At 36.8% G+C, this 25235-nt stretch overlaps 1 protein-coding gene across 1 annotated transcript in view; it reads left to right on the top strand.

Moving 5' to 3' along the window:
- Positions 1 to 10477: 10477 nt before the first annotated feature.
- The window catches only part of itih2.L (inter-alpha-trypsin inhibitor heavy chain 2 L homeolog), a 47031-nt gene continuing 32273 nt past the window's right edge, over positions 10478 to 25235 (top strand). Inside the window, exons 1-10 of the mRNA XM_018252746.2 lie at positions 10478 to 10643; positions 16165 to 16218; positions 18187 to 18219; positions 19148 to 19320; positions 21046 to 21150; positions 22467 to 22629; positions 23131 to 23238; positions 24006 to 24131; positions 24557 to 24673; positions 25048 to 25216. Of these exons, the coding sequence (XP_018108235.1) occupies positions 10554 to 10643; positions 16165 to 16218; positions 18187 to 18219; positions 19148 to 19320; positions 21046 to 21150; positions 22467 to 22629; positions 23131 to 23238; positions 24006 to 24131; positions 24557 to 24673; positions 25048 to 25216 (1138 nt within the window). The 5' untranslated portion in view covers positions 10478 to 10553. The remainder of the gene's footprint in view (positions 10644 to 16164; positions 16219 to 18186; positions 18220 to 19147; positions 19321 to 21045; positions 21151 to 22466; positions 22630 to 23130; positions 23239 to 24005; positions 24132 to 24556; positions 24674 to 25047; positions 25217 to 25235) is intronic.

The raw sequence follows: 25235 nt of genomic DNA, 5'->3' as shown, positions 1-25235 counted from the left end.
CTTCTCTCAAGATCACTTGCTTCTCTGGGCCTTGCTGTACCCAGGCTCCCCTGGGCATTCCCATCTGGATTACCATCCAGCAGCCAAAGAGGAAGAGGTCATTCCTTACACACACTGTAGTGCAGTGTGGCAGGAAGTTGTCATTACATCTCTAAGCCAATAACACTGAGCTATGCCTGCTAACTGAGAAAAGGGTAGGGCATTAAAGCCATAGGGACATGCAATACCTGTGGGTCGATACATTCATTTATCCAATTAATGCAAATTATTTTAAAATTATTTCCTTTTTCTCTGTAATATTAAAACAGTACCTTGTATTTAATCCAAACTAAGATAAAAATGAATCCTTATTGGAAGTAAGATCCAAATTACAGAAAGATTCGTTATCCAGAAAACCCCAGGACCTGAGCATTCTGGATAACAGATCCCATACCTGTACTATTTACTGAATAAGCAGTTTCATTGGCTACCATTTTGTTTTGCCCCATAATTGGAAATATGATAGTGTTCTGATGTTGATTATGATCATATGATATTATTGAAGCCTACTGTGATGAATTACTTCATGCAGGTTATCAACACATTCCTTAGCTATAGCATTAATCACTCGTATCCAATATAAACTTGCTGAAATGTGAGTTTTTGTAACTACATACCCATGTCTATTGAAGAGGAATAAAATCGTATCTGTTTCTGAATCAGTTCCATTTAAATATTTATTGATTCTGAATCGTGTGACCTTCCCAGCACTCGGACAGTGAGATTTCATAACAAGCACCAGCCATGCTTGTATTCATGCAAATGACATGTCTTCACACATTTTTATTCTCTAATGCAAGTACTTGTCACACTTGAACATATCTATATGTTGCCACCCTTGAACAAATTCCTTTAAAATGCAAAAAATGCATGTGGTTCTTTTATTGGTTTTCCAAATAGACAACCTGATGTAGGTCTCATTGATCCCTTATATCTTTGGCATGATATCACAATTAGAAACCTGTTGGACACAGTTTGTAAATAGAACATCTTAGCAACACTTCAGTCCATTTCCCTGCTATTGTTCTGCAATACACACATATACAACAATTCCCATAGCAGGACTGCAGTTCCCTACTTGAAAAGTCTGCACTACATACAAGTTGAATGTGTCTAACTTCTTGAATCACTGACAACTTGCAGTAGTAACCACCTTCTATAGAATGTATATATTTCAACACCTATAAATCATAACATAATTATGTGCTAAGTTATTCTGGTATTGTACCTGGGAAATATTTTTGCCAAGTGTCTCTCCCTGCTTCCTTTGTCTGCCTTTATCTGCCTGAGACTCCTCTGTTCCATTCATTTGGCTGTCTCTCCCCTCCTTGTTTCCAATCTTCTTTTCTTGCCAAGCAAACTCTCACTGCTTTTGTTTCTCCTTATTCTTTGTCCAATAACTCTCCATGCTTTCTTTGCCTCAAAATGAACCAAAATTCTCATAAAATCAGCCTGCTAAGCCATCATCCTTAAGGTAGTAATATCTTCCTTAATTGTTAATATGCAGGCATCACCCGACACTGCAATTAGGTGAAGAAATATTAGCCCCCACACAAAATAAATATCCAAAAAAATAAGAATGCAGTCATTTATTAGTAATAAAATTTCCGATGTCCCAATCAGGTAAAATTAAAGGTGGCCCTGGGAAGCAAGGTCGAAGGGTTAAGAGGCAGGGCCATGACTGGGAGGACAAGTAAGGCCCCATGGGAATGTGGTGGATTTTGGGGGTTGTAGTTTTGAGAAAGGTGGAGCGCCAGAGGGTATAATTAGGTGGGGTCAAGGTGAGGGGCAGCCATCTTACTTCAAAGCAGAGACAGCTGCGCGGAATGGCGGAAGATCCCTTGCTGAGCAGGGTTCGCTCAGCAACTGCCTGCAGCACTTGAACGAGGTTCGCCCAGTCGGGGATGGTCCATTGTTAGTACATCAAGACATGTCCCCATTAACACGGTACCAATTCTTAAAAGTTTTTAGATTGGGGTTGGAGATTTTGGGTAAGAGCCCCCACGAGTTTGGGACCCATTCCTTTCATACTGGAGCAGCGACTGAGGCAGCGAGGCTGGGATTGGGCGATAGGGTAGTTAAGAGGATTGGAAGATGGGAATCTAGGAGGTTTCTGAGTTATATTAGGCCCCAATTATTGTAAAGGGGACAATTCTAGCATCCTTTATGGGTCTGGTAACAAGAATTTTAAAGTAGGTTAAAATGCAGTTTATGTGGTGTTGGGATGTTTGTTTTCTTTCCTTTAAGGTGAACACAAGGTGGTGTGGATTATTGGTCACTCATTCGTGTTTTGGGCCGAAGAGAGAGAGCAGTTCGGTACGTTAAAAGGCAGCTCGGCTTTCCCGAAGGACAAGTGTCTATTCATTGGTTTGGATATCGTGGTCTGATATGGCCAGGTTTGTTTGACAGAGTTATGGAGCTAGCAACGTCTGAGGAGCATCCCCGTGTCATGGTGATACATGCTGGAGGTAACAACATGGGGCTAACGAGCCAAAGAGATTTGGTATCGTCAATAAGGAGGGATGTCGACAAGATTTGTTCTCTGTTTGTAGGTGTAGTGGTGGTCATTTATGGTGGCAAGATTGGTATGGAGGTGGGTCAGGGACGCGGTGGCAATGGAGAGGAGCAGGAAAAAGGTAAACAAGCTTTTCATTCGAAAGTCAAAGGGAGTGGTGGTACGGCACAGGGAATTGGAAGATGAGTTGAGAGGTTGTTACAGGCAGGATGGGGTTCATTTGTCCTCAGTGGGCTTGGACCTATTTAACCTTGCTTTGTCTAGAGGGGTGGAAAGAGCCTTGGTGCTGGCAGGCGGGGTAGCCTGCCCTGCATAAGTGAGAAGTCATGCAGGTGGAGCTGTGGCGTGATGGGCTGCACTAAAAAGGCCAAAAAGGGAAAAGAAAATGGAAGGAGGTAGTTCAAACGTCAGAGGTAGGCCTTGGGGGACTAGGCCCGGTTAGGTGCCACAGTAGGTGGTTTTGTTGGCAACTAGCCTCAGGTTCTAAATCAAGTCAGGATGTTTTATTTTTGTGGTTATATGCAGCCAGCAATGGTTTATGTATTTGTTTAGGTTACATTTTATGTGGTTATATACAGCCAGCAATGGTTTATATATTTGTTTATATTACATTTTATGTGGTTATATGTAGCCAGTAATCTTTTATGTATGTGTTTATGTTACATTTTATGTGGTTATATGCAGCTAGTAATGGTTTATGTATTTGTTTATGTACTGCTTAAGAATATCATTATGGGTGGTTAATAATATGTATGTTTGAGGTATTATTTACAGTTAAATGTTTAATAAATGAAGCTGCGGCCTTTCCACCCAGATTTACTGTGTTAGCGTCAGTTACTGAGGGGATTGGAATGGGGACTGAGCATTGAGGATCCATAAGTCATGGGTCTGAAGCCATTTTCAGTTGCATAAAAGTTCCATTCTCTGTGAAAAAGTAGCATGGGGTGCATGCAGGCCTCCTCAGAATTGCATCTGAGCCCTACAATTAAGGCTAGAAATGCTGTTCTAGTACAATAACCGTAAGAAACCGACAGGTTGAACAATGTAGATGATATTGTTAGACTGTCAATGCCCTGCATGTAAAGAGAACATATTAAAGGGTAGGTAAAGTCAAATATAAAATTTTGTTAAAACAGCATCACTTCAAAGCAATTTTGCTAGCCGTGTACTATAAAAACCATGTTATATGCTGCTCTTCTCCAGCCAAAACCACAGTTCTAGTTGCATGCTAATGTGACTGTGCTTCTTTACAGGTCTTATAATAACAGAACATGCATTATGGGTATTGCCTTGCAAAAGTATTCAAAAACTCCAGTGGGGAGCAAGTGGGGACAAAAGGTTCTTTCCATGGGTGCAAGTACCTCTTGGCCCAGCACTGCTTCACTGTTCGATGACCCAATATATGATATAGCTTTAACTTACATTGGGGTTAACTATTTACAGATGTGTTACTACACAGCACTGTGTCCTGACTAGGGTTGCCACCCAGCCGGTATTTTACCGGCCTAGCCGGTAAAATACCTGTCAAGGCCGGGGCCGGTATTACAAATTTACCGGCAATGTAGCTGCCAGTAAATTTGTAATACGATTAAAAGGAGCCCTCAGCCTGCCCCCAATCCCCTGGAACATCCCCTGGAACTTACCTTTTCTCTTACTTCTTCTAGCGTCCGTGGTGTGGCCCCGCCCCTTTTGACATCACGACCCCCCCCCTTTTGACATCACGACCCGCCCCTTTGTCCCCGCCCCCAAGCAGCCGGTAAAAGATTTTTAAAAAGGTGGCAACCCTAGTCCTGACACACATGGATTCTGCATCAGTTAACAGAGCTCCTCATGCAGAATCCTGGAATGAAATCTATTTTTCAAAAGAGTAAACAGATTTTTTTGTATTTCATTTTGACATTTAAAGTGGGTTTAGACATGTTCTTAGTTCCCCTGGTGCTCTCAGCCATGTGGTCTTATACACTTCATTCACTGTTTACTGTTTAGCAGCAAATTGGAGTGATATCATCCCCTGCCTCCCCCCCTCCCCCAACAGCTCATCAGCCCATCATCAGAACAATAGGAAGGTAACTAGACAACAGCAACCTGACACCTACATTGCTAAAAATGTCTCCATGTCCTGGTGGTAGTGGTAAATATGAGAATCACACACAATAGTAAACCAAACAAGCACTGTCATGGCTCCTCCAGTTACATTGAGTTGGAGAAACAATAGCTTTTCTAAAAGCAGTCCCATCATGAAGCTGGCTTTTCTGAAAGCACAGGATCAGGCACAATTACCTGAAATGGCTGCCTACACACCAATATTACAGCTAAGAAAAACTTATTGATTCAAGAATAGATTTTTAAATGGTCAAATGAATTACTTGCAATGTACCCATTGTAATTTAGTGATACAAATTACTCCATAAAAATCATGACATTATCCCTTTAAAGCAGTGGAATAGTCAGTAAAGTGTTGTTAAATTGCACCTGCTGAGAATCTTTCTGGACTGGACAGTTTAATCCATAGTAAATCTACACAGAAAGACAAAAGTTCACTGCTCCAACTCATCATGCAATTGGCACTCCTTTAGACTGAGTGCGGAGTCTAAAAGCTGTTCCCAGCCAAAGACAAAAGATGCTAAGAAAAACGAGGTAACTGCAACTCCAACAAATATGGCAAAAACTTCCATTTTTATTGTGGATCATATAAAATCATTGGCAGCATTGGATAACTGACATGGTTTAGGTGCTCCCGCCCTTAATCATAGGAACAGAAAGATAATGAATACAGCATGTATATAGTGGTTCACACAGCGCCCTCTACAGTAATTATTCTTGCATAACACACAATTTACAGGGAGAATAAATGTGCCCCTGAATCTGAAAAATTCGGGGGTTTTGGACGATAACCTGAAAAAATCGATCGATTCAAAAAATTAGTACTTACCAAGTAATTGTGCTTGTATTTTTTAATAGAGAAGCAATTATTCTAGGATGTTTTTGCTCAATTTTGAGTCTTTTCCCACACCAAATTGTTTGAGTTATTTTATTAATGAATAAGTTAAAATTGTGGATGAAAGTTTGGCCGAGCTTGGTTTAAATAAAGTAAATTACCCCGCTTAATGTATTACAATGGACAAGGTATTATCTTGAGCTAGTTAAGGTAAAATCTTATATTGAGCTAGTTAAGAATCTGGTCACTATGTGCTAACCTGAACAACCTGGAAATAATTTGCCTGCAAAAATAAATGTCACCTTTTAAAGGTGCTTTGAAATCAGAATTCTGACATAGAAATTGTTAAGGGGCTGAATACTGAAGGGAATTGTATTAGTTTAGCAAACAAGCATTGAAAATAAGTTTTTAACAGGTGTCCTGACATTTAGCTAATTATTAACTATGTAAATCTATGTAAATGCAGATTTTTTTTAAAAAAAAAAAAATACATAATCCCAATAGAACATATTATTATTGTTTTCATTATCTGATAATGAAAACAATGAACACTAGCTGCAGACCCACTAGCTGAAAATATCTCAATATAATCTCTCCACTTGTTTCTTGCGTTGTTTGTGTCGAAAGCACAAAAGTCTTAAAAGTCTGTTTATTTATTAAAAAATCCAAATATAAAAACCTCGACTGAATACAATTGTAAAAAACTCAAATTTCGAGTTTACAAGCTAGAAAAAAAACTCGAAAATCTCAAATTAAAAAAATAGCTTGAATTTTGCCTCCTATTGACTTCTACTTCTACATGAACTCAAGCTTTTTAGCTTTTTAATACTACATACAGAACATTTGAGTTTTTGAAAATATAGTTTGAATTTGTGAGTTTTTGTGCAAAAATTTTTTAATTGTAGCAAAAATTCGAAGGTTGCTAAATCACCCCCTAACAGTGCCTTGAATATTTTATTAATAACCCGTAGCCAGACTCATTGCAGTGACAAAGGAGTTTATAAAATCACAGTGTGTGACTGTGAAAAAAGAAGCTTAGGCAATGGATACCATGGCAGTTTTTCTCGATTCACATAAACCAAGTATTGCAAGTACACGTTTGGGATCCATTATGCAGAACCTGTTATCCAGAAAGCTCTGAATTATGGTAAAACCGTTTCCCATAGACTCATTTTTATCCAAAAAATCCAAATGTTTTAATTTTCTCTGTACAGGTACTAAAAAAAAAAAATAGTACCTTGTATTGATCCCAACCAAGATATAATTGATTCTAATTGGAAGCAAAACCAGACTATTGATTTATTTAATATTACTATGATTTTCTAGCAGACTTAAGGTATGAAGATCCAAATTACAGAAAGATTTGTTATCTGGAAAACCCTAGATCCTGAGCATTCTGGATAACAGGCCCCATACTTGTATAAGCAATGTCAAAGGAGTTATTACAAGCTTGATTAAAAGCTTAACATTATTGTGAGCATGTAATTTTATATACACAGCTAGAGCCTTCTACAAAAGTTACAGTGTAAGAAGGAATGGCTAGGCAATGGATACCATCTAGTGGTGAACATTATTGTCTCTTAACGGCAAGTGAAAAACTAAATTCCAGTCACTTGCAGACTTTGATCTGCCACATCTAACTAAAAATAAGATCATGGGACTGAACTATAGAGATTACCTTTTAGTCACACAAGTTGGACATTTGTAATGATTGCATAGCACGATGCAACTTCTTTTTATAATATATAGATGCATGATACAATCAGATCCATCACAAATGCTTTGGTACAAAGCACCATTATTTGGACACTGATTAAAAGGAGAAATGTTAACTCTAAAGCATAGGGCCAAGCCTCAGAACTTCTCAACACTCTATAAGCTAGTATTTTTAAAGGGCATATTTATCAAAGGTGAAAATAATATGAATAAAAAAATAAATATAGCCCCTGCAAGGTCCCTAAACCTATATATTTATTTCCTGCATGGATTTGTCTTTAAGAGCAGAATGATTGTGTTTTTCAGTTTGCTATATTTTCCCATAAGCATCTGTAAAAGTATTACCATAGATTCATCTTTTACCTAACCAGACATAATTATTACAAGCAAGTAACAAGATTTAAGAAGCCCCTAATAGAGCTCTGGCTGGCAGGATTGCCTCCTCCAATATGGCTGCTTCCAGTGCCACAGCTTCTTATCTTTGCAACCTCACTACCCAGGCAATTGGCACAACACAATGACATGGCTGAACCAACGCAGTGATTGACTTCACTGCGATAGGACGTTCTTCAAAATTCTAAATAAAAGAATGTCAGAGACAAGGTTGCAATGACCAATTGTAGGTCTTAGTTGTCCAAGTTTCTAGGGGTGTTCTACATATATTTTTCTTTAATTGGTTCCTTAAACTGTTAACTCTAAAGCATAGGGCCAAGCCTCAGAACTTCTCAACACTCTATAAGCTAGTATTTTTAAAGGGCATATTTATCAAAGGTGAAAATAATATGAATAAAAAAATAAATATAGCCCCTGCAAGGTCCCTAAACCTATATATTTATTTCCTGCATGGATTTGTCTTTAAGAGCAGAATGATTGTGTTTTTCAGTTTGCTATATTTTCCCATAAGCATCTGTAAAAGTATTACCATAGATTCATCTTTTACCTAACCAGACATAATTATTACAAGCAAGTAACAAGATTTAAGAAGCCCCAAATAGAGCTCTGGCTGGCAGGATTGCCTCCTCCAATATGGCTGCTTCCAGTGCCACAGCTTCTTATCTTTGCAACCTCACTACCCAGGCAATTGGCACAACACAATGACATGGCTGAACCAACGCAGTGATTGACTTCACTGCGATAGGACGTTCTTCAAAATTCTAAATAAAAGAATGTCAGAGACAAGGTTGCAATGACCAGTTGTAGGTCTTAGTTGTCCAAGTTTCTAGGGGTGTTCTACATATATTTTTCTTTAATTGGTTCCTTAAACTGTGCTAATTGCTTCTTGTCCTGACTGGTGCTTGAATTGGATTAAAACCTGATTAACCCCTAGTATATCTCACTACTGTTCCTCAGTCCCCAGTTTTCTCCTTAGATCTGACTTCTAATTTCAGAAGGTCACATGGCCCTCAAAGTACAATCGGAGCCTGACCAGATGGTTGCTGGTGTGGATGTCTATAAAGTCCAGAAGAGCTACATGTTCAGGAGGCGTTAGTTGCAAGGCTAGAATTGTAGTCACTACGTCAGGCAAGGTCCAAATACCAGTAGATAACATTGCATAACCAGAAGCCAGCTTAGGCAAGACCTAAGACCCAAATCTTTTTTCTCCACAAAGACAAAGCCCACATTCAATAACCCGCTGTTTTGCAGGAATTTTTTAATGATGTATTTAGAGACTTGTTGTGTTGTTTTGTATTTGTCTACCTGTAAATCTTAATCTTCTTTAACAGCTTAAAGTATCATCTCAAAATGCAACTTTTCTCCTTAAATAATTTTAGACTGTAGGTTTGAAATGGATTCAAGTAAAATTTCTGGCATACATGACTGGTCACATAGCACCTGTACAACATTGGCTTTGCAAATTATTATAGACACACAAACATATTGCACCTCTCCTATCCCTTATTAATATTTCAAATAAGCTGAATTCCTGATCCCGCCAAGCTTTTGGGACTTTTGCATTCCTGAAAGAGGCCTTCATTTCATCTACCTTCTATCATTGAGTTAGATGGATTGAATAGTGGTGTGGACGCTGTTTCTCACAAAAGTAAGAATCTGATGGAAAGTTACACCCTTGTACCTTTCTCACTATCGGGAAAATATTATGACATTGGAAAATCGAGAATTACTGGCCAATAAGTTGGCTTTGGCATCAAACTGGAAGAATCCACTACAAGCCATTACCATCTTTACACATCATAAAAATCTGAATCAAGTTTTGAGAAAATTAAATCCCAGAAATGCTTGACAAGCTCTATTCTTCTCCCTTTTAACTTCATCAAAAAAGTTACATAACGTAATGTAGTTTAAAAATATTGCCTTGCCGCTTACTCAAAACATCTCCCAGAATGTGGCAGCTCAGTCTTCCAGAAAAAAGCAAAAACAATAATAACTTAAAAATATATTATTATGTTTTATTGATGTAGCTTACCAAAATATTTAAAAACATTATACATCATTCCCTACACAAGTGGCGCTTCCAATCCAGGGTCCCTTTAGTATGCACACACACACACTATGGTCAGTTCTATCAGGAATCAATTAACCTGCCTGTATGCTTTTCAAGTGTGGGGGTAAATCAGAGTATATTGAGGAAGCCCATACAAGCATAGGTAGAATGTACACAGTTTCTGCAGATAGTGCCCCAACACTGCTTACCATTATGGCATCAACAGAAGGTTGTAGTAATATCTATACTTTCTATTCTTCTTGCTACTGCCTATTAACAGTGTTTCAAACACTGGGTTTGGCTTTGGGTCTCTGGCTGTGAATGTGATATTAAAGGCCAAATATTTTCTGGTTCACGATCATTCTGTTTGGCTCTGATTTGTCTGGTTGCTGTCAGCTCCTACCGTTGCTGGAGTTCTGACTTCAAGCAAGATTAACCTTTCTGTTGTGTTCTTGTTGGTATTCCAAGTGGCAGTCTGAACTACTAACCCAACAGGTCCAGTGGGCGAGCTTTACTTGGGGTGTGATGCTTTGTGGTAATTAATTCATTTGTAATGTTACTATGGTCTGTTGTCACATACTTAATAATGTCTCCATATAGAGGTAATAACCAAAAATAACTTCAAAGTAATTGTACAAAGGCAAAATCTTTACTGCTGAGCCTACATAGTTATCATCAAATGATAAACTGAGGCCATAATGTTTGCACAACCTCACAGTCCCTGTCCTAACTGGCTCGCTTTACACAACAAATATTTGAACTGGGAAAGAACAAAGTTTGAATTTAGAATTTCTGGGGAAAAAGCAAACTTATAAACACCATCCTGAATTGGCGTTTGCTTCATTTGAAGAGAGTTTTCTTTTGGACTGCCAGAGGGGTTAATCTGGCTTCAGGGAGAAAACATGAAGCCATTTGTGTGTCTCCTTTTATTATTTCTTTCTTCTGAAATAAGAAGCTTTGATATAATAATAGAGGAGGCTCCTGAATCCGCCGTAAGTATCACATAGAGATTTATTTTATCTGGTGTAGCTTCACAAGTGTACATTTGTACAGTATCATGATGTGATGGATCAATATTATGTCACTTTGTTATAAGCTGCTATATATATATATATATATATATATATATATATATATATATATATATATATATATATATATATATATATATAGGGACACATGCTATGTAAAAGTTGTTACATTTTGGTTTACATGGCCACAAATTGCAGTTGATAAAAAATTGAAGGGCTTTTTTCTTCAAGAATTCGTTTTTAAAGAATTTTGTTTTTAATTTCTTTTATAAACAGTTTATGTAATGCTCCGATTGCACTTTTCCCTTAATATATCTACTCTTGATAGCCTTGGTAGTCTAATGATTTACAGTTTTCTGTTCTGTGACTTAGCAAAAAGTAAAATATTTAATGTATTTTGGTACATAGCATTAATTTAACATCACAGCAAGTCATACCTATGAATAGTTTTATCACTGCATAAATAATAATTACCAAAAAAAATATGTGACTTGAACTGAACATCCACTATACAGATTGGTGAATGTTATCTATTCTGTGAGTTCAGTAAAACCAAAGATGGAGTAAAGTGTTTTCTCTAGTGACAACTACATTTGCACATTGAAACAGTGACACGCTGTGCCATAGGAAATCGTTATGCCAACCATGGGACTAAACAACCTTTCTTCCAAGCATGAATATTGTTTAATGGTAATGCTAAACACAAATATGCTTTGGGGAAGATTTATTAAGCGGTGTAGAAAGTGTGGAAATCAGCAACAAAATTCGGCACACATTGCGATTTTCACTGCATAAAGAACTGAGTAATGTTTTTTGTGTGTTTTTTCTTAGAGCCAACTTACTTATGGAATGGCGTAAAATAACTGTGTCAAATCTGGCATTCACACAATGTAAAACAAAACACATCTTGCTTAATTTGCATTTACACAGCTTTTTACACTGTATTTTTGCTGAATTTTGCTTCACGTAGCATAATAAATAGGCCCCTTTATGAAGTGATATTACCAGATACATTATTTCATGTAAATGCTGTTTTGTTCTCTGCTTTGTATATCAGATATACTGAACTGTTTATTTTGCTATGACAGCATGTTCTGGAACTCATGTATGTAGCTACCACAACAACACATCCCTTCTACCCTACGTTTCTGCATTCTACAAACTTGCCCCTGAGTACACCATCTATAAAATGATCTGACATTTGATTTGTCTTAGAAGTAAATAGGAACCTCAGCCTTTTGTCAAATAATCTGCCCAAAAGGGAATCTCAGCCCTGATGAAATGATCCACCCACAGTGCTCAGAGTGGAGTATGTAACTTGGCAGGACATAGAGTTGACAAACAATATCAGGGGAAAGCAGATGGCTCACTGGTAAAAAGGCCAGTTTCAACCACTGTGCAAATTGGTCTTATGTAGATGGACAAACTGTAATAGTCTTTTTAGCTGCCTGCAGCTGATCAGCAGGATCACTATGTGAGAATGTGGACCCTTACAGTATGAGGTCAGCTGAAGAGTATTTCATCCAAACACTCATTTGGGAGCAAAGAGCAAAGAGCTATGTTCAGATTTACTGAATTGTATGACCTGTTATAATAAGAAAGGGAAAAAGGAAAAGATGGAAGGGAAAAGATTTCATAGAAGATGATAAATGTTATTTCCACAAAAAAAATCTGTTACAGGTAGAAAGGCACCATAAAACTATTTGTCTATAATCATTTACTATGACATCGAAGAGAACTTCAAAAGTTCTCAATCACGAGAAGTTGCCTTTCTAATAAGAGTACTATAAGAATATGATTATTTAAATATGGTCAAGGAGTCTTACAAAATCCCCCCCTCAAAAAAATTCACTGTCAGGTATGTGAAACTATTTATAGAATATTATCTTTGAATAGTGCCATAAACCCCAGAGGTTATTTTTGTTTGCAAAACTGTAAATACATTATTTTTTATTTAACTTATCTCCACAAAATCAACAAAAGAATAATTTACAGCCAATTTCGAACCATGCTGAGAATCCTTTTAATTTTGACACAAGAGAGGGGAGTGATTAATGCACATTCCCTGGTCCCCTGTTTCATGAGTAATTTTGTATCTATTCAAGTGCATGTATTTTCAAAAACAGGGGTTTTAAAAACAAAGTAAACCCCAAGTAGAGTATGGTGGCTTACCAATTTTATGACCATAACTTTGTAATTAAAAACCCGTTTTTTAAAATGCATGCACTTGCATATAAACTAAATTACTTATGAGACAGGGGACCAGGGAATATGCATTGATCACTCCCCTCTCTTTTGTTTACTTGTAGCTATTTTGGCATAATCCATTGCACTTCCATTGTACTTATATATTTTGACTTAGCCTTGCAGTGTTCCCCTCCCCCAACTTTGTAATTTTCAGAGTTATAGCCACTTTTGCTTAGGGGTAGTTGTTTCTGTTACATTGTTAAATCTGTGTCTACAGCCTTCTTCCAGTCATGTGGTTCTGGTTCTGTGGCCAGAAATTCCTGTGTTGTGCTATAAAACACTGCAACCTGGGGATTCGTTTGCACAACAGAGAAGGAGGTACAAAAGGTTAAAAGAAGTGGAAAAACAAATTTGCAGAACATTTAAAAAAATGTTGCTATGAAAACAGATCACGATAAGTCAATGAAATGAAAACAGTGACACAATTGGGGGAATGTAATAAAAGTCACAAAGAACAAAATAATTTGCACAAATAATAATACAAATTTGCATTTCGCAATGTAATACTCTTCCTTAAACGGTTATTGCACTGCAAATATTAATTGCAAATGTTAATTGTACATAGCCCACTTTTAAGAAGAGCTTGAAGGTGTCGTAATCTTTTGGAGCAAACATAACGACTTTTTCAGAAAGAAGTTTTATTACATTCACTACGCACTGACGCAAACTATAAAATTCGCAAACCTTCTTCTACTGTCGTAAGTGGTCACTAAACAGTTTCCGGGTTCGCAAAAGCTATATTAAATTTGCGCAAAGGCAAATTTGTTCGCATAAAGGCATTGCTTTTTGCATTGCAAATATTTTTCCGTTAATGACTCTACTATTTACTCTACTTTATATGATGACAATTCTTACAATGTTTTACTTCCCCAGGATTGGTATGGTAAAACAATACCAGACCTTTAGTTAAGGACTACTCTGCTTATTCCAAATGGACATTTAGAATCTTTGCATTGTGGGAATCTAGATAGCTAGAAGCATGAAATTCTATGAAACATATTACTACTGCTATTCTTTATGTTGCTGTCCCTTTAATGATATTGGTGCAAACTTGCTACAGTGCAGCTACGCACAACAACTATTATTATTTCTGCGTTTATAATTACACTAGGTAGATTAAAGCAGAATTTGCATGGCATGGTTGTTGCACTGGTACAAGTTTTTGTGTATTGTATTTACATCTGAAAACACTAACTAACATTAATATCTGTGTCTGTGTTTTCAGATATAAAATTCAAATTCTTTCATTCTGATGGCAGTCTCCTTTTGAAAGGGCAGCGCCGTTTATTATTTTGTATTTACATGTTTGGCACTGCTGCTAGCAGCCATGGACATAAGACATTTTCCAACTGGTATTTTTGTGGGTGTGCATGTGGTTGTGGATTATTGATGTTCTTCTGGCCTCCTGGTTGGAATAAAATGTTGCCTGGTGTATAGGTTCCTGTTGACCTAGCAACTAAACAATAATAATGGAAATCCAACTTCACAGTGAAGCTGCTTCTTTGTTGCTCAGTTTCACATTTTAAAACATAAATAAATAGCAATTGAATTTTTTTAGAATGTCAGTATCATATTAAAAAGGGAACTTCCGCCTTTAAAGAAAAACACATTTGCCCAAAGTTGCTTTCTGAGCATTGTCTTTGATTCCTAAAAAAGGCATTATTTTGTGGCTGTCCTTGGTGTGTGTATGCAGTTTGATCAAACCTTTCTGACAGTCTGTACATAATCAAAAGCCTTGGATTATTTGATTGTATCGCTTCCGTTTATTTTTATTTTTTTTTGGATACATACAAGTTACCATTAACTTCTTGCCCTAAATATATTATCATTATAAGACAAATAGTAAAATAATAGTAATACTTTTTGGCATTATTTGGCCAAATCCAAGTGCTTGGTCAAACTGAATCTAAACACAGGAAGGATGACTTGTATCAAAAAAAAAAAAGAAAAACTGAAAGCAGCATTCTTTAGTAGAAGACAATTAATAAAATGAGTGTGTAAAGAGAGCATTAATATATTCTCATTCGGTAAAACAGAGCAGGTTAAATGATATTCAAGCAATAAGGCAAGATGCATAGTTTGAAATATGGCTGATATATAGGGATGTAGCGAACGTCGGAAATGTTCGCGAACGTCCGGACAAAAATGCGAACGGTTCGCGAATGTCGCGAACCCCATAGACTTCAATGGGAAGGCGAATTTTAAAAGCTAGAAAAGACATTTCTGGCCAGAAAAATGATTTTAAAGTTGTTTAAAGGGTGCAACGACCTGGACAGTGGCATGCCAGAGGGGGATCAAGGGCAAAAATGTATCTGAAAAATACAGTGTTCACACAGCGCTGCGTTTTGTGCTGTAAAGGGCAGAAATCACACTACGTCACTCAGGTGATGTTTCTGGACACGGAATGTGAAAAAGCTCACACAGCTAGGTGGCACTTGGTTAAAGACTGGGCAAACAATGCCTGCAAGGGCAACGTATACAGTAGTGGATACGGAATATATTATTGCTGCTTGAAAAACGTCACTCAGGTGGTGTTTACGGACACGGAATTATTATTGTTATTATTTAGACAGAATGTGAACAAGCTCACACAGCTAGGTGGCATTACTAGCCAGCAAAGCTACCTAACCTAAAATGTCCCTCAAATCCCTGCAGACTTCTGTCCCTACAATACAGAGCAGTATCAAGTAGATTACTAGCCAGCAACGTTACTATCAACTGTCCCTCAAATCACTAACAGCTCTCTCCCTACACTAGCTCTTCCAAGCACACACAGGCAGAATGAAAAAACGCTGCAGGGCTTCAGTTTATATATGGAAGGGGAGTGGTCCAGGGGGTGTGGGGGTGGTCCAGGAGGGAGAGCTTCCTGATTGGCTGCCATTTATCTGCTGGTCTGGGGGAGAAATGGCAAAAAAAAGCGCCAGCTAAGGCGAACCCAAATTGGCGAACGTTGCGCAACGTTCGCGAACATTCGGTGGACGCGAACGGTCGATGTTCACGCGAATTAGTTCGCGGGCGAACAGTCCGCGACATCCCTACTGATATACACTGTTATTCATTTCCCTATTACTACTTGCACATAGATGATGGTAAGTAGAATAGATTTTTAATATCAGCATATAATCTTACAATGCTTGTGATTTTAGATTTTATGAATGAAAATATTGTTGTATTGATGTGCAGGATTAAAGCAGCGCAATGTAATTCTTATTCATTTTCTCATCCTTTTGCCTAGGACCTCGGTGAACTACTGAAAGAGTTTGAGCCCAGTCTTGCTGAGAGAAACAAGGTAGTTTCCAATTTTTTTATCTACAATGTGCATTGAATTGAACTCAATGCAAAAATTAAGGAATCTAGGGGCACATTTACTACGGGTCGAATATCAAGGCTTAATTAACTCTCGATTTCAACCCTTGAAGTTAAATCCTTCGAATTCGAATAACGAATTCGAAGGATTTTGCCCAAATACATTGATCGATCGAAGTAAAAATCGTTCATTCGATTGAACGATTTGAAGGATTTTAATCGATCGATCAAACGATTTTTCTTCGATCAGAAAAAGCTTAGAAAACTTATGGGGAAGGTCCCCATAGGCTAACATTGTAGCTCCGTAGGTTTAAAGTGGCGAAGTATGTAGTCGAAGTTTTTTTTAAAGAGACAGTACTTCGACTATCGAATGGTCGAATAGTCAAACGATTTTTAGTTCGAATCGTAGTCGAAGTAGCCTATTCGATGGTCGAAGTACCCAAAAAAATCCTTCACTCGAGCTTGGTAAATGTGCCCCATGTGTGTCCAAGCATCTAGTATGTTTGCTTGTTTTACTAAGTAAGATGGATGATTGAGGGAAGTAGGGAGAGCAGGTACACTACCTCCCAACCTTTTTTTTTTTTTTAAAAGGTGTTTATTTATTGACTTCCATAAGGTTACCAGACAGATTGCATATACAATGACATCTTTCTACCTCCCAACCTTAATCGTTATTGCTTGCATATTCAGTAGATTGCACAAATCATACATGTTCACTTAAATGCACAGACTCCTAGCTAGAAGTAGTCGTTCCCAAATTATTCAGAAGTAGGTAGCAGACACTGTCTCAAGAGTATACATGAATAACTGCCATCATTCTTGGATTGGCCCTTAAAAAGCAGTGTTATTTTCCCAAACACCTCTATTGTTCAATGTAAGTGAGATATGAACATGTTATTGATGGTGCACTTAGACACATTCCACAAAACTAAAACGTTAATTCGCCTATATATATATCATCTATAAAATTTGTCTTTTTATCAGAATATCATGTGTTTTCCAGGGGCTTTCTTTTTGTTTTTGCATAAATGTGGATATAATCTTTGCCCTTTAAAGCAGCTCTCTGGTATATGGCATTACCACAGATAAGAGAACTTGCACAATGTCTCACAGATTTGGACTTAAACAAAACTCCTCATGTACACAGTCCAATGTCTATGTTTCATGGTCATATACGTGTTTAACTCAAGAGAGGACTGTGCAATCAGTATAATATAGATTTACACTGATCAGCTTTTACAGAACTTAATTTTAAAAAAATCAATTATCGATGTGACTTTAAAGTTCTGATGAGATTTATATAAAATGACAACACAATTGTTTTTGACAACTGAAACTGAAAGCTGCATGATTTTCTGGCAGACTTAAGGTATGAAGATCCAAATTACAGAAAGATCCATTAAATGGAAAACCCCAGGTCCCGAGCAGTCTGGATAATAGGTCTCATACCTGTACTGATATCACGGCACAAGTGACCTTGTTGCTGCAACCAAGCAGTGATAAAAGACATTTAGGAGTTTTACATAAAAATCAGTACCAAAGGCACAGAAGAAGGTATAGATGACTTTAACAGTCAGTTGCATTTAAATTCAGGGTCCCTAAATACTTAAATGGTGGAAACCGAATTTTTCTCTTCACATATGTGATTTAAAGTGATACTGACGCTAAAAGACTACTTTTAAAATATGAATGTACATTAAATGCTACCTATAGGTCATGTTGATCTTTTTTGATTATTTTTGTAAGTTATTGTTAGTTGAAGTTTCTAAACCTGACTGTTTTGTCAACTTGACTGTCCTATCAGTTCATTTCTGGTGTCTGTATCTTTATAATGTATGTGGAGGCTACACTGGGCAAAATAAAAGTATTAAAGAATACTTTAAAAAAATAAGTCTGGAAAATAAAATATTTGTGAGAAAGAGTCATCTAACTGTGTTTTTCCTTTTCATAGAGAAGTGTACTCAGCGACGATGATGAGAGTGAGGTACGTGCTTAACTAAACATCCAAGGTCAATTCGTGGTAACCATTAGCTGACTCTTCTATGACTGGAAGGTCACTGACTTGCTTTATGAAACAAAAATGTGTAGATCCATGTGTTACTTACATGTAGGACAATGGGAACTCTCATGGCATAGCCAATGTGTCTGATTGAAGGTCCCTACAATGAAATAACATTTGTCACTTCAAATATAGTTGAGAAAATAAGTCTTGTGGGGGTAAATTATATTCTACCTTTCATACTCAAGTATCACTGATAAAAGAAGCAGGGGTAGGGGAAAGAGTTAAAAAATGTTTGATTTCCTCAACACTCAGTAATCCTTGAGTTTCTGAGAAACCATCACTAACCCTTCAGTTTATCTTTATTAAAGGAACATTTTATGTGGTCCATCTCACTGTATTATTTATATATTATTTTTTTTTACAAATGCTATTTTTTTACAAAAAGACCAGTGGAATTATACAGAATAAGCTTAATTTAAGGAAATCCAAACATTTTTGAATTTTTAAAAAGACAGTAATATAACAAGAGGGTAGCAAAGCCACAACACTTAAATCTTGAGATCTTATGGAACACGATGTCAGCCCAGAAACAAGACAAATTGTACAGTGAAAGGACCAAAACTTAGAGGAATGACATGTATGGGTTTATGGGGGTAAATCATTTGAGGTTTGGCTGTATAGATGAAACAGGCTAGAGGGGGCTTATTTCTGCAACAAGGTTTACAGGATTCTACTGATGTTAGAAAAAAAAACATTGGCAACTCAGGGTACCTAATTTAAAGACCCTACCTAGATTGTCATAGAAGCTAAAATCAAACTTCTGACTATTCTGCATGCTATTTTCATAAAAGGTTTTGGCTTTTCATTTGATTGCCTTTGCTTTTTTTTTTTTACCCCCCTCCCCCAACAGGTTTTTACAGAAGATTCAATTACTCTTCACAGCTACAAGGTTGAATCCACTATAACTTCACATTTTGTAAACACCATGATTAGAAGCAAAGTGGTGAACAATGCCAAGCATCCACAGAACATTGTATTTGATATCCAAGTTCCTAAGGGAGCTTTCATCAATAACTTCACTATGTGAGTTGTATAAGTGTGAAGCATGGTTAGCTATACACTTCTATTTATATATTATGTTACTAAGGTTAGCACTGGTCTTCTTATATGTGTTTCTGCCCTAGTTAGATTTAATTACTAATGAGGAATGTGAATTGGGAATTTACATATTAAGGCCATATAATTGTAATTGATGTATCTGGCTATAAATGTGTGAGGAGGACTACAAGGGAAATACATTTAGTGGCAATTGATGCCATTCATATTTTTTCCAACATAACTATTGATTTGTATTTCATGAAATCATGCCAAAAGAGATTGGCTTATATCATTATTCTGGTGGAAGATTAAATAGCACTGTTGAGTTTATTTCCTACTGGGTTGTTATACATGGACTTTTTAAACAATTTTATCTGTAAAAGCAGTTTATCACACACCATCCTGTTAGGCAGGAAGGACAAGAATTATGCCGTGCATTAGACACCATGGGGCAGATTTACTAAAGGGTGAATTGTTGCCAGCGACCAATTCTCACCCATGGCTACACTTCACCAGGCGCAAATGTGCTTAGACTATGCTAATTCACAAAAATGCTGTTTGGGCGTCAAACGCTGGTGACTTTTCCCTAGCATTATTTTGGCAATGCGAGCATTTGATAGTGAAGAAGCGCTAGCATTCCTTTCTGCCAAGTGAAACTTCGCTACGGATCTTGCGCTTAGGTCAATTTGGGAAATATATTTGTATGGATGTCTTTATGTTAAATGTTGGTGCATATACTTACAAATTACACTTTCTAAAACACATGTCCAGGGAACCTTAATAAAGACAATAGAGTTATTCTAATGCCCTACACATGTGGCCACTGTAAAATGAATGTTCCTTATGTTTGCAAATGTATGGGGAAAACTGGTTACCCAAAAAAAGTTTAAGTTAGGTCTTTTGCAGGCAATCAGGCTGAAAAAGGAAAAGTCCTCAGCGTTTTTTGGACATTTTTGGCTCACAGAATATAATGTAAGCGACAGAAGATTGAGGAAGTTCTAGCTACTTTAATGCACTTCACATGGTCTGAGTAACAACCGTTCGACAGAGAGAAAAGTTGCCTGGCAATAGAGCGAGAATGACTGCTAGCGACAGTCTCTTTCGGTAGTAAATTGGCGCCCGTTAGTAAATTGCCAATGTCCCTGCGGGCGGTAATGCTAGCAAATTATCGCTAGCGTTAGCCACCTCGCCCTTTAGTAAATCTGCCCCCATGGGTAGTATTTTCCAGATTCTATCTCTGGTAGAGTTCTGCTACATGTGACACCTCACCTCAGCTGGGCTTTTGCAATACTACGGTAGGGTCTCCAGACTGACCTATAATTCTCACACATACAATTTAGCAAACGATCTTGGGAGTCTGTGATTTTTAAAGAACTAGTAGATTCATTAAATAAATAACACAAGAAAATGGGACTTCCTATGTATTAATTTCATACACCAAATAAATTCACACCAAGTTAATTTTGGGTATCTCTCACACCACAAGTGAACGGCCACGATTTTGACATTGTGCTTTATTGAAATATACTCTCTATTCTTGAGTCCTACCAACTTGAGTCCCTAAATCCTGTGGAACTACCTCACACTATATTTTCCTCAGTGGAGCACAAAGCTGTTCTTACTAGCTAATAGGGAAGCATGTGATTGTAAATTACATATTAGTGGGATGTTCCGTTTTAACATGTTTATGCGGATTTCCTGTCTATTTAGGAATGTAAATGGCATCACATTTAGTGGGTCAATTAAGGAGAAGTCTGTGGCCAGAAACCTATACTCAAAAGCAAGGGCACGAGGCAAAGCAGCTGGATTAATGAGGTAAGTAGTTAAAGGGGACATATTGTGTAAAAAAAAAAAAAAAAAAGAAGAAGAAGAAAATGCTGTTGCATTATACTCCTCTAACTGAAAGGAATGTGCTAAAGAAAGTTGTGTTTCAGGATGATTTATTCAAAATACCACTTATATTTTGCTGGCCATGCCTCTAATAATATAAAACGTTATATTACTGTAAGAATGGTGCAGGAACAGTAGGAGTTGGGGGGAGTGGGGAAGGGGGCCGCATCACAGAAGCAATTTCATGGCAGCTCCTGGTATAGAATCACCCCTGTAAAAAGCAAAACAGGATAAATTAAACTTTAAAACTCATTTACAACCCCAACCACAGTTGCAGCTGCACAAAAATGCATGCCGTTGTTGTTCACATTGACAGCATTCATTAAAAGTATTTGTGTAATATAGTATAGTTTAGAGTTACCAGATCAAAGATCTAATATGTGAGGGGATATTTCAGTATGATGTACAAGCTGGGGTGTATAATAAATGTATTGCCAATTTATTGCCCATGAATACCTTTCACTGATCTAACAGTATATATGCTGGTCCTTTCTAGCTTTTATTTGTATTTTGCCTGACGAAGGGGCCTTGGTGCTCTGAAAGCTTGCAATGTATTTTTATTGTTAGCCAATATAGGTATCACTTCTACAATACTTTTTGTATTTGTTTGTTTTTTTAATAAATATTGCTAAAACAGGTCAACCTCTAGACATTTTGGGGGCCTGAAAAAGAATTTGCTGTGGGGCCCAGTAACATCGAGTTACACCACTGTGTACAAGTAACAGTACACAGCAACATTAGGTAATAATTTAGGTAAATGATAGGCCATGCTTAGTCATGTAATCTATACATATATGGGACCTGTCATCCAGAATGCTTGGGACTTGAGGTTTTCCAGATAAAAGAACTTTCCGTAAATTGGATCTACATATTTTAAGGCTACTAAAAAAAAATCATATAAACATTAAGTAAACCCAATAGGATTGTTTTGCATCAAATAAGGATTTGTTATATCTTAGTTAGGAGGAAGTACAAGCTTGCTGCTTTTATTATTACTGAGAAAAAGGAAATAATTTTTACAAAAGTGAATTATTTGTTTAAAATAGAGTCTTTGGGAGATGACTTTCCCATAAATTTATGGATAACGGATTTCCAGATAACGGATTTCCAGATAACAGATCATATACTTGTATTTTATATATAAAAAAAAAACAATTTACACTGTATTTTTACCATACATGATATTAAAAAATGCACTCAGAAAATGCAATTCATTAAACTCCAGATTTTGTTATTTATAGGACTAATTCCCTGGATTTGGAAAACTTTAAAGCTGAATTGAATGTGCCCCCAGGAAGCAAAGTACAGTTTGAAATCCATTACCAAGAAGCCCTGCGTCGGAAGTTAGGTGTTTATGAGCATGCTCTCTATATTCAACCTGGCAGATTAGCAAAGCATTTAGAGGTAAGTAGCACAGCCTAAATGTTATATTTATATTTCACAGAAATAAACAGTATAAGGACATAACCTATAGTGTGCAATGCATAAAATATCAACATTTATTTTAGTAATTGTTGTGTGGGGTGAGTGTGACATAATGGTATTATGGCGCACTGCTACAGTGCGTTTGGTAAAACACCCTACGAAATTAAGACACATTAATAAACCTTGCGTCGGCAGGTTTAATTTTATATTAGTCAAGGAGGTTTTCAATACTTTATAATGTGTTTGTGTCCAGCATATGTTTAGGTTTCTAGGGTATTAAGGAGCATCTAAAGTATCCATCATTCTAAAGTACGGTATTCATATAATTAGAGGTGCACACTCCTCTACCAAATGGCTAGATGCTACAGATAAAAACAATACAGAGAAAAAGTTTTTAAATCTAAGTACATTAATTGGGTGTGTAGCATTAAGCATTGTGTTTATTATTACAGCAAACCCTTTTTGTTTTGTTTTTTTCAGGTTGATATTTATATTACAGAACCACAAGGATTCGGTTTTGTTAATGTTCCTAAAACAATTACAGAAGATTTTGCTGGACTAGTCAAGATTACAAAAGGAGATAAAAAGGTAAACACTTATGATGATAAATACTGTTAATGATATGTATTACAGGAGGCGAGGGGCAAACATACCACTGATGATATGATTTTTGTTAAGTAACATTATTATTATTAATATTGATGTTAATGTTGTTATTATTATTTATATATTATTATATATTTGTAAAGATAAATATTTCCCAGCATTGTACTGTAGGACATCACCAAAGATTTTCAGTGGTGGCTAGTGATGGGTGAATTTATTCGCTGGCGCAAATTTGCGGCAAATTTGCGGCAAATTCGCAGGCGTAAAAAAAAAATGGACACCAGTGCCTGTTTTTGTTGGACACTGCCGCATTTTCGCAACAAATTTTTCACCGTTTGGCGAAGCGAAACGGCCCAAATTCGTTCATCACTAGTGGTGGCTTATAGCCAAAGCTTGACACCATAATATCTGTCATCATAGAGTTCTTGGCTGTGGCATTTGTTGCATTATATACATATATCATTATATTTAAATCAACTGGAAGTGTTTTTTACAATAGGAGTGGTTCTGGTTGTGGGTGAACAAATCAATATCATGGTGGGAAGCACTATAAGTTGCATGGTCAACGTACATGTGCTTTGCGCATATGTTTTATAACAACCATATATAGACAAAAGTTTCAGGGAATACCTATTAATATGAAGTAGAATCTTTAAATTTGTTACAATGATTTTGAACCCTTGCCAAACAAATTTGTTTTTAGAATATTTCTTATAATGTTCATTGGTTTCCTTTTGCTTCTTTCTAAGGCTCACATTTCATTCAAGCCAACTTTGGATGAGCAGCGAACATGTCCCACATGCTCCACCACAGCTGTGAATGGAAACCTTCTAGTAAAGTATGATGTTAAAAGGGAACAAAGTAGCCACCTTCAGGTAAATTCACAGTAAAATGTTCATGTAGATATTGATTAATGCTGTCTTTTTATATAAATCCCCATTTGTATAATGATTTAGTCATTGCTGAATTTTGCAAACCCACCAGTAGTGTTTATGCCCAATAACTACTATATGATCTGTTGTTTTTTTTGTACAAGTAATAACCATTTCTCTGAATGCAGTTCTATATGAAATGTGTCACATCTTCTACTGATCATTCAATAGATTATAGGCATTGGTAGAATTCAGATAGTGCTATATTGTGTATTGTAAAGCACAACTCTAACCACAAAATGCAGTGCAAACCATGGGACAATGTACAAAGGCCCTCAAATCCATGAAAATTTGAATAGATTAGAAAAAATAAATTAGCTGTTTTTCATTACCAGATGCTCTTTCTTTATTCAATTTCTGTTTTTTAGGTTTTCAATGGATATTTCCTCCACTTCTTTGCTCCAGACAATCTGCCTCCACTTCCTAAGAATATCTTATTTGTCATTGATGTGAGTGGCTCCATGTGGGGTCTGAAGATGAAACAGGTAAGACAAAAGAAACTTTATTTTGTAAAACCAGTTCCTAGAAAATATATTTAAATTCATGGAAATAACTTGTCTTAAAAAATAAAGCAAGAAAATAAATGGCAAACCCACCTCCTTGGTTCTTTAGAGCAATTGTTGGAGAAGAAGTAAAATAAGGATGTTGTTTATACAGGGTTCATTATCTGAAATTAGTTCCTCCAGTATTATTAACAAAGTATCTTGCATTAGAGACTTCTCGTGAAATAAATACAAATGCAGCAGGTTCAAGCATCTGGCCCTTTGTGCACCATGCTCAATATAGGCTACACTTTCTGTAAAATATATCATAAATATATTGGCTAGGAATTTCCATATCCGTGTGCATGTCCTTTTAGACTGTTGAGGCTATGAAATCTATTTTGGAAGACCTGCGTCCCGATGATCAGTTCAGTATTGTTGATTTCAACCACAATATTCGGTGTTGGAAGGATGAGTTGGTTTATGCCTCATCTGTAGAAAAAGAAGATGCTTCAAAATATGTTCAAAGAATACAGCCCAATGGAGGTAAGTGTTAAAAAATAGC

This window comes from Xenopus laevis, chromosome 3L (assembly GCF_017654675.1).
Source record: "Xenopus laevis strain J_2021 chromosome 3L, Xenopus_laevis_v10.1, whole genome shotgun sequence".
Lineage (NCBI taxonomy): Eukaryota > Metazoa > Chordata > Amphibia > Anura > Pipidae > Xenopus > Xenopus laevis.
The sequence above is the reverse complement of the archived record's forward strand: the minus strand, read 5'-3'. Positions and strand labels throughout refer to the sequence as shown.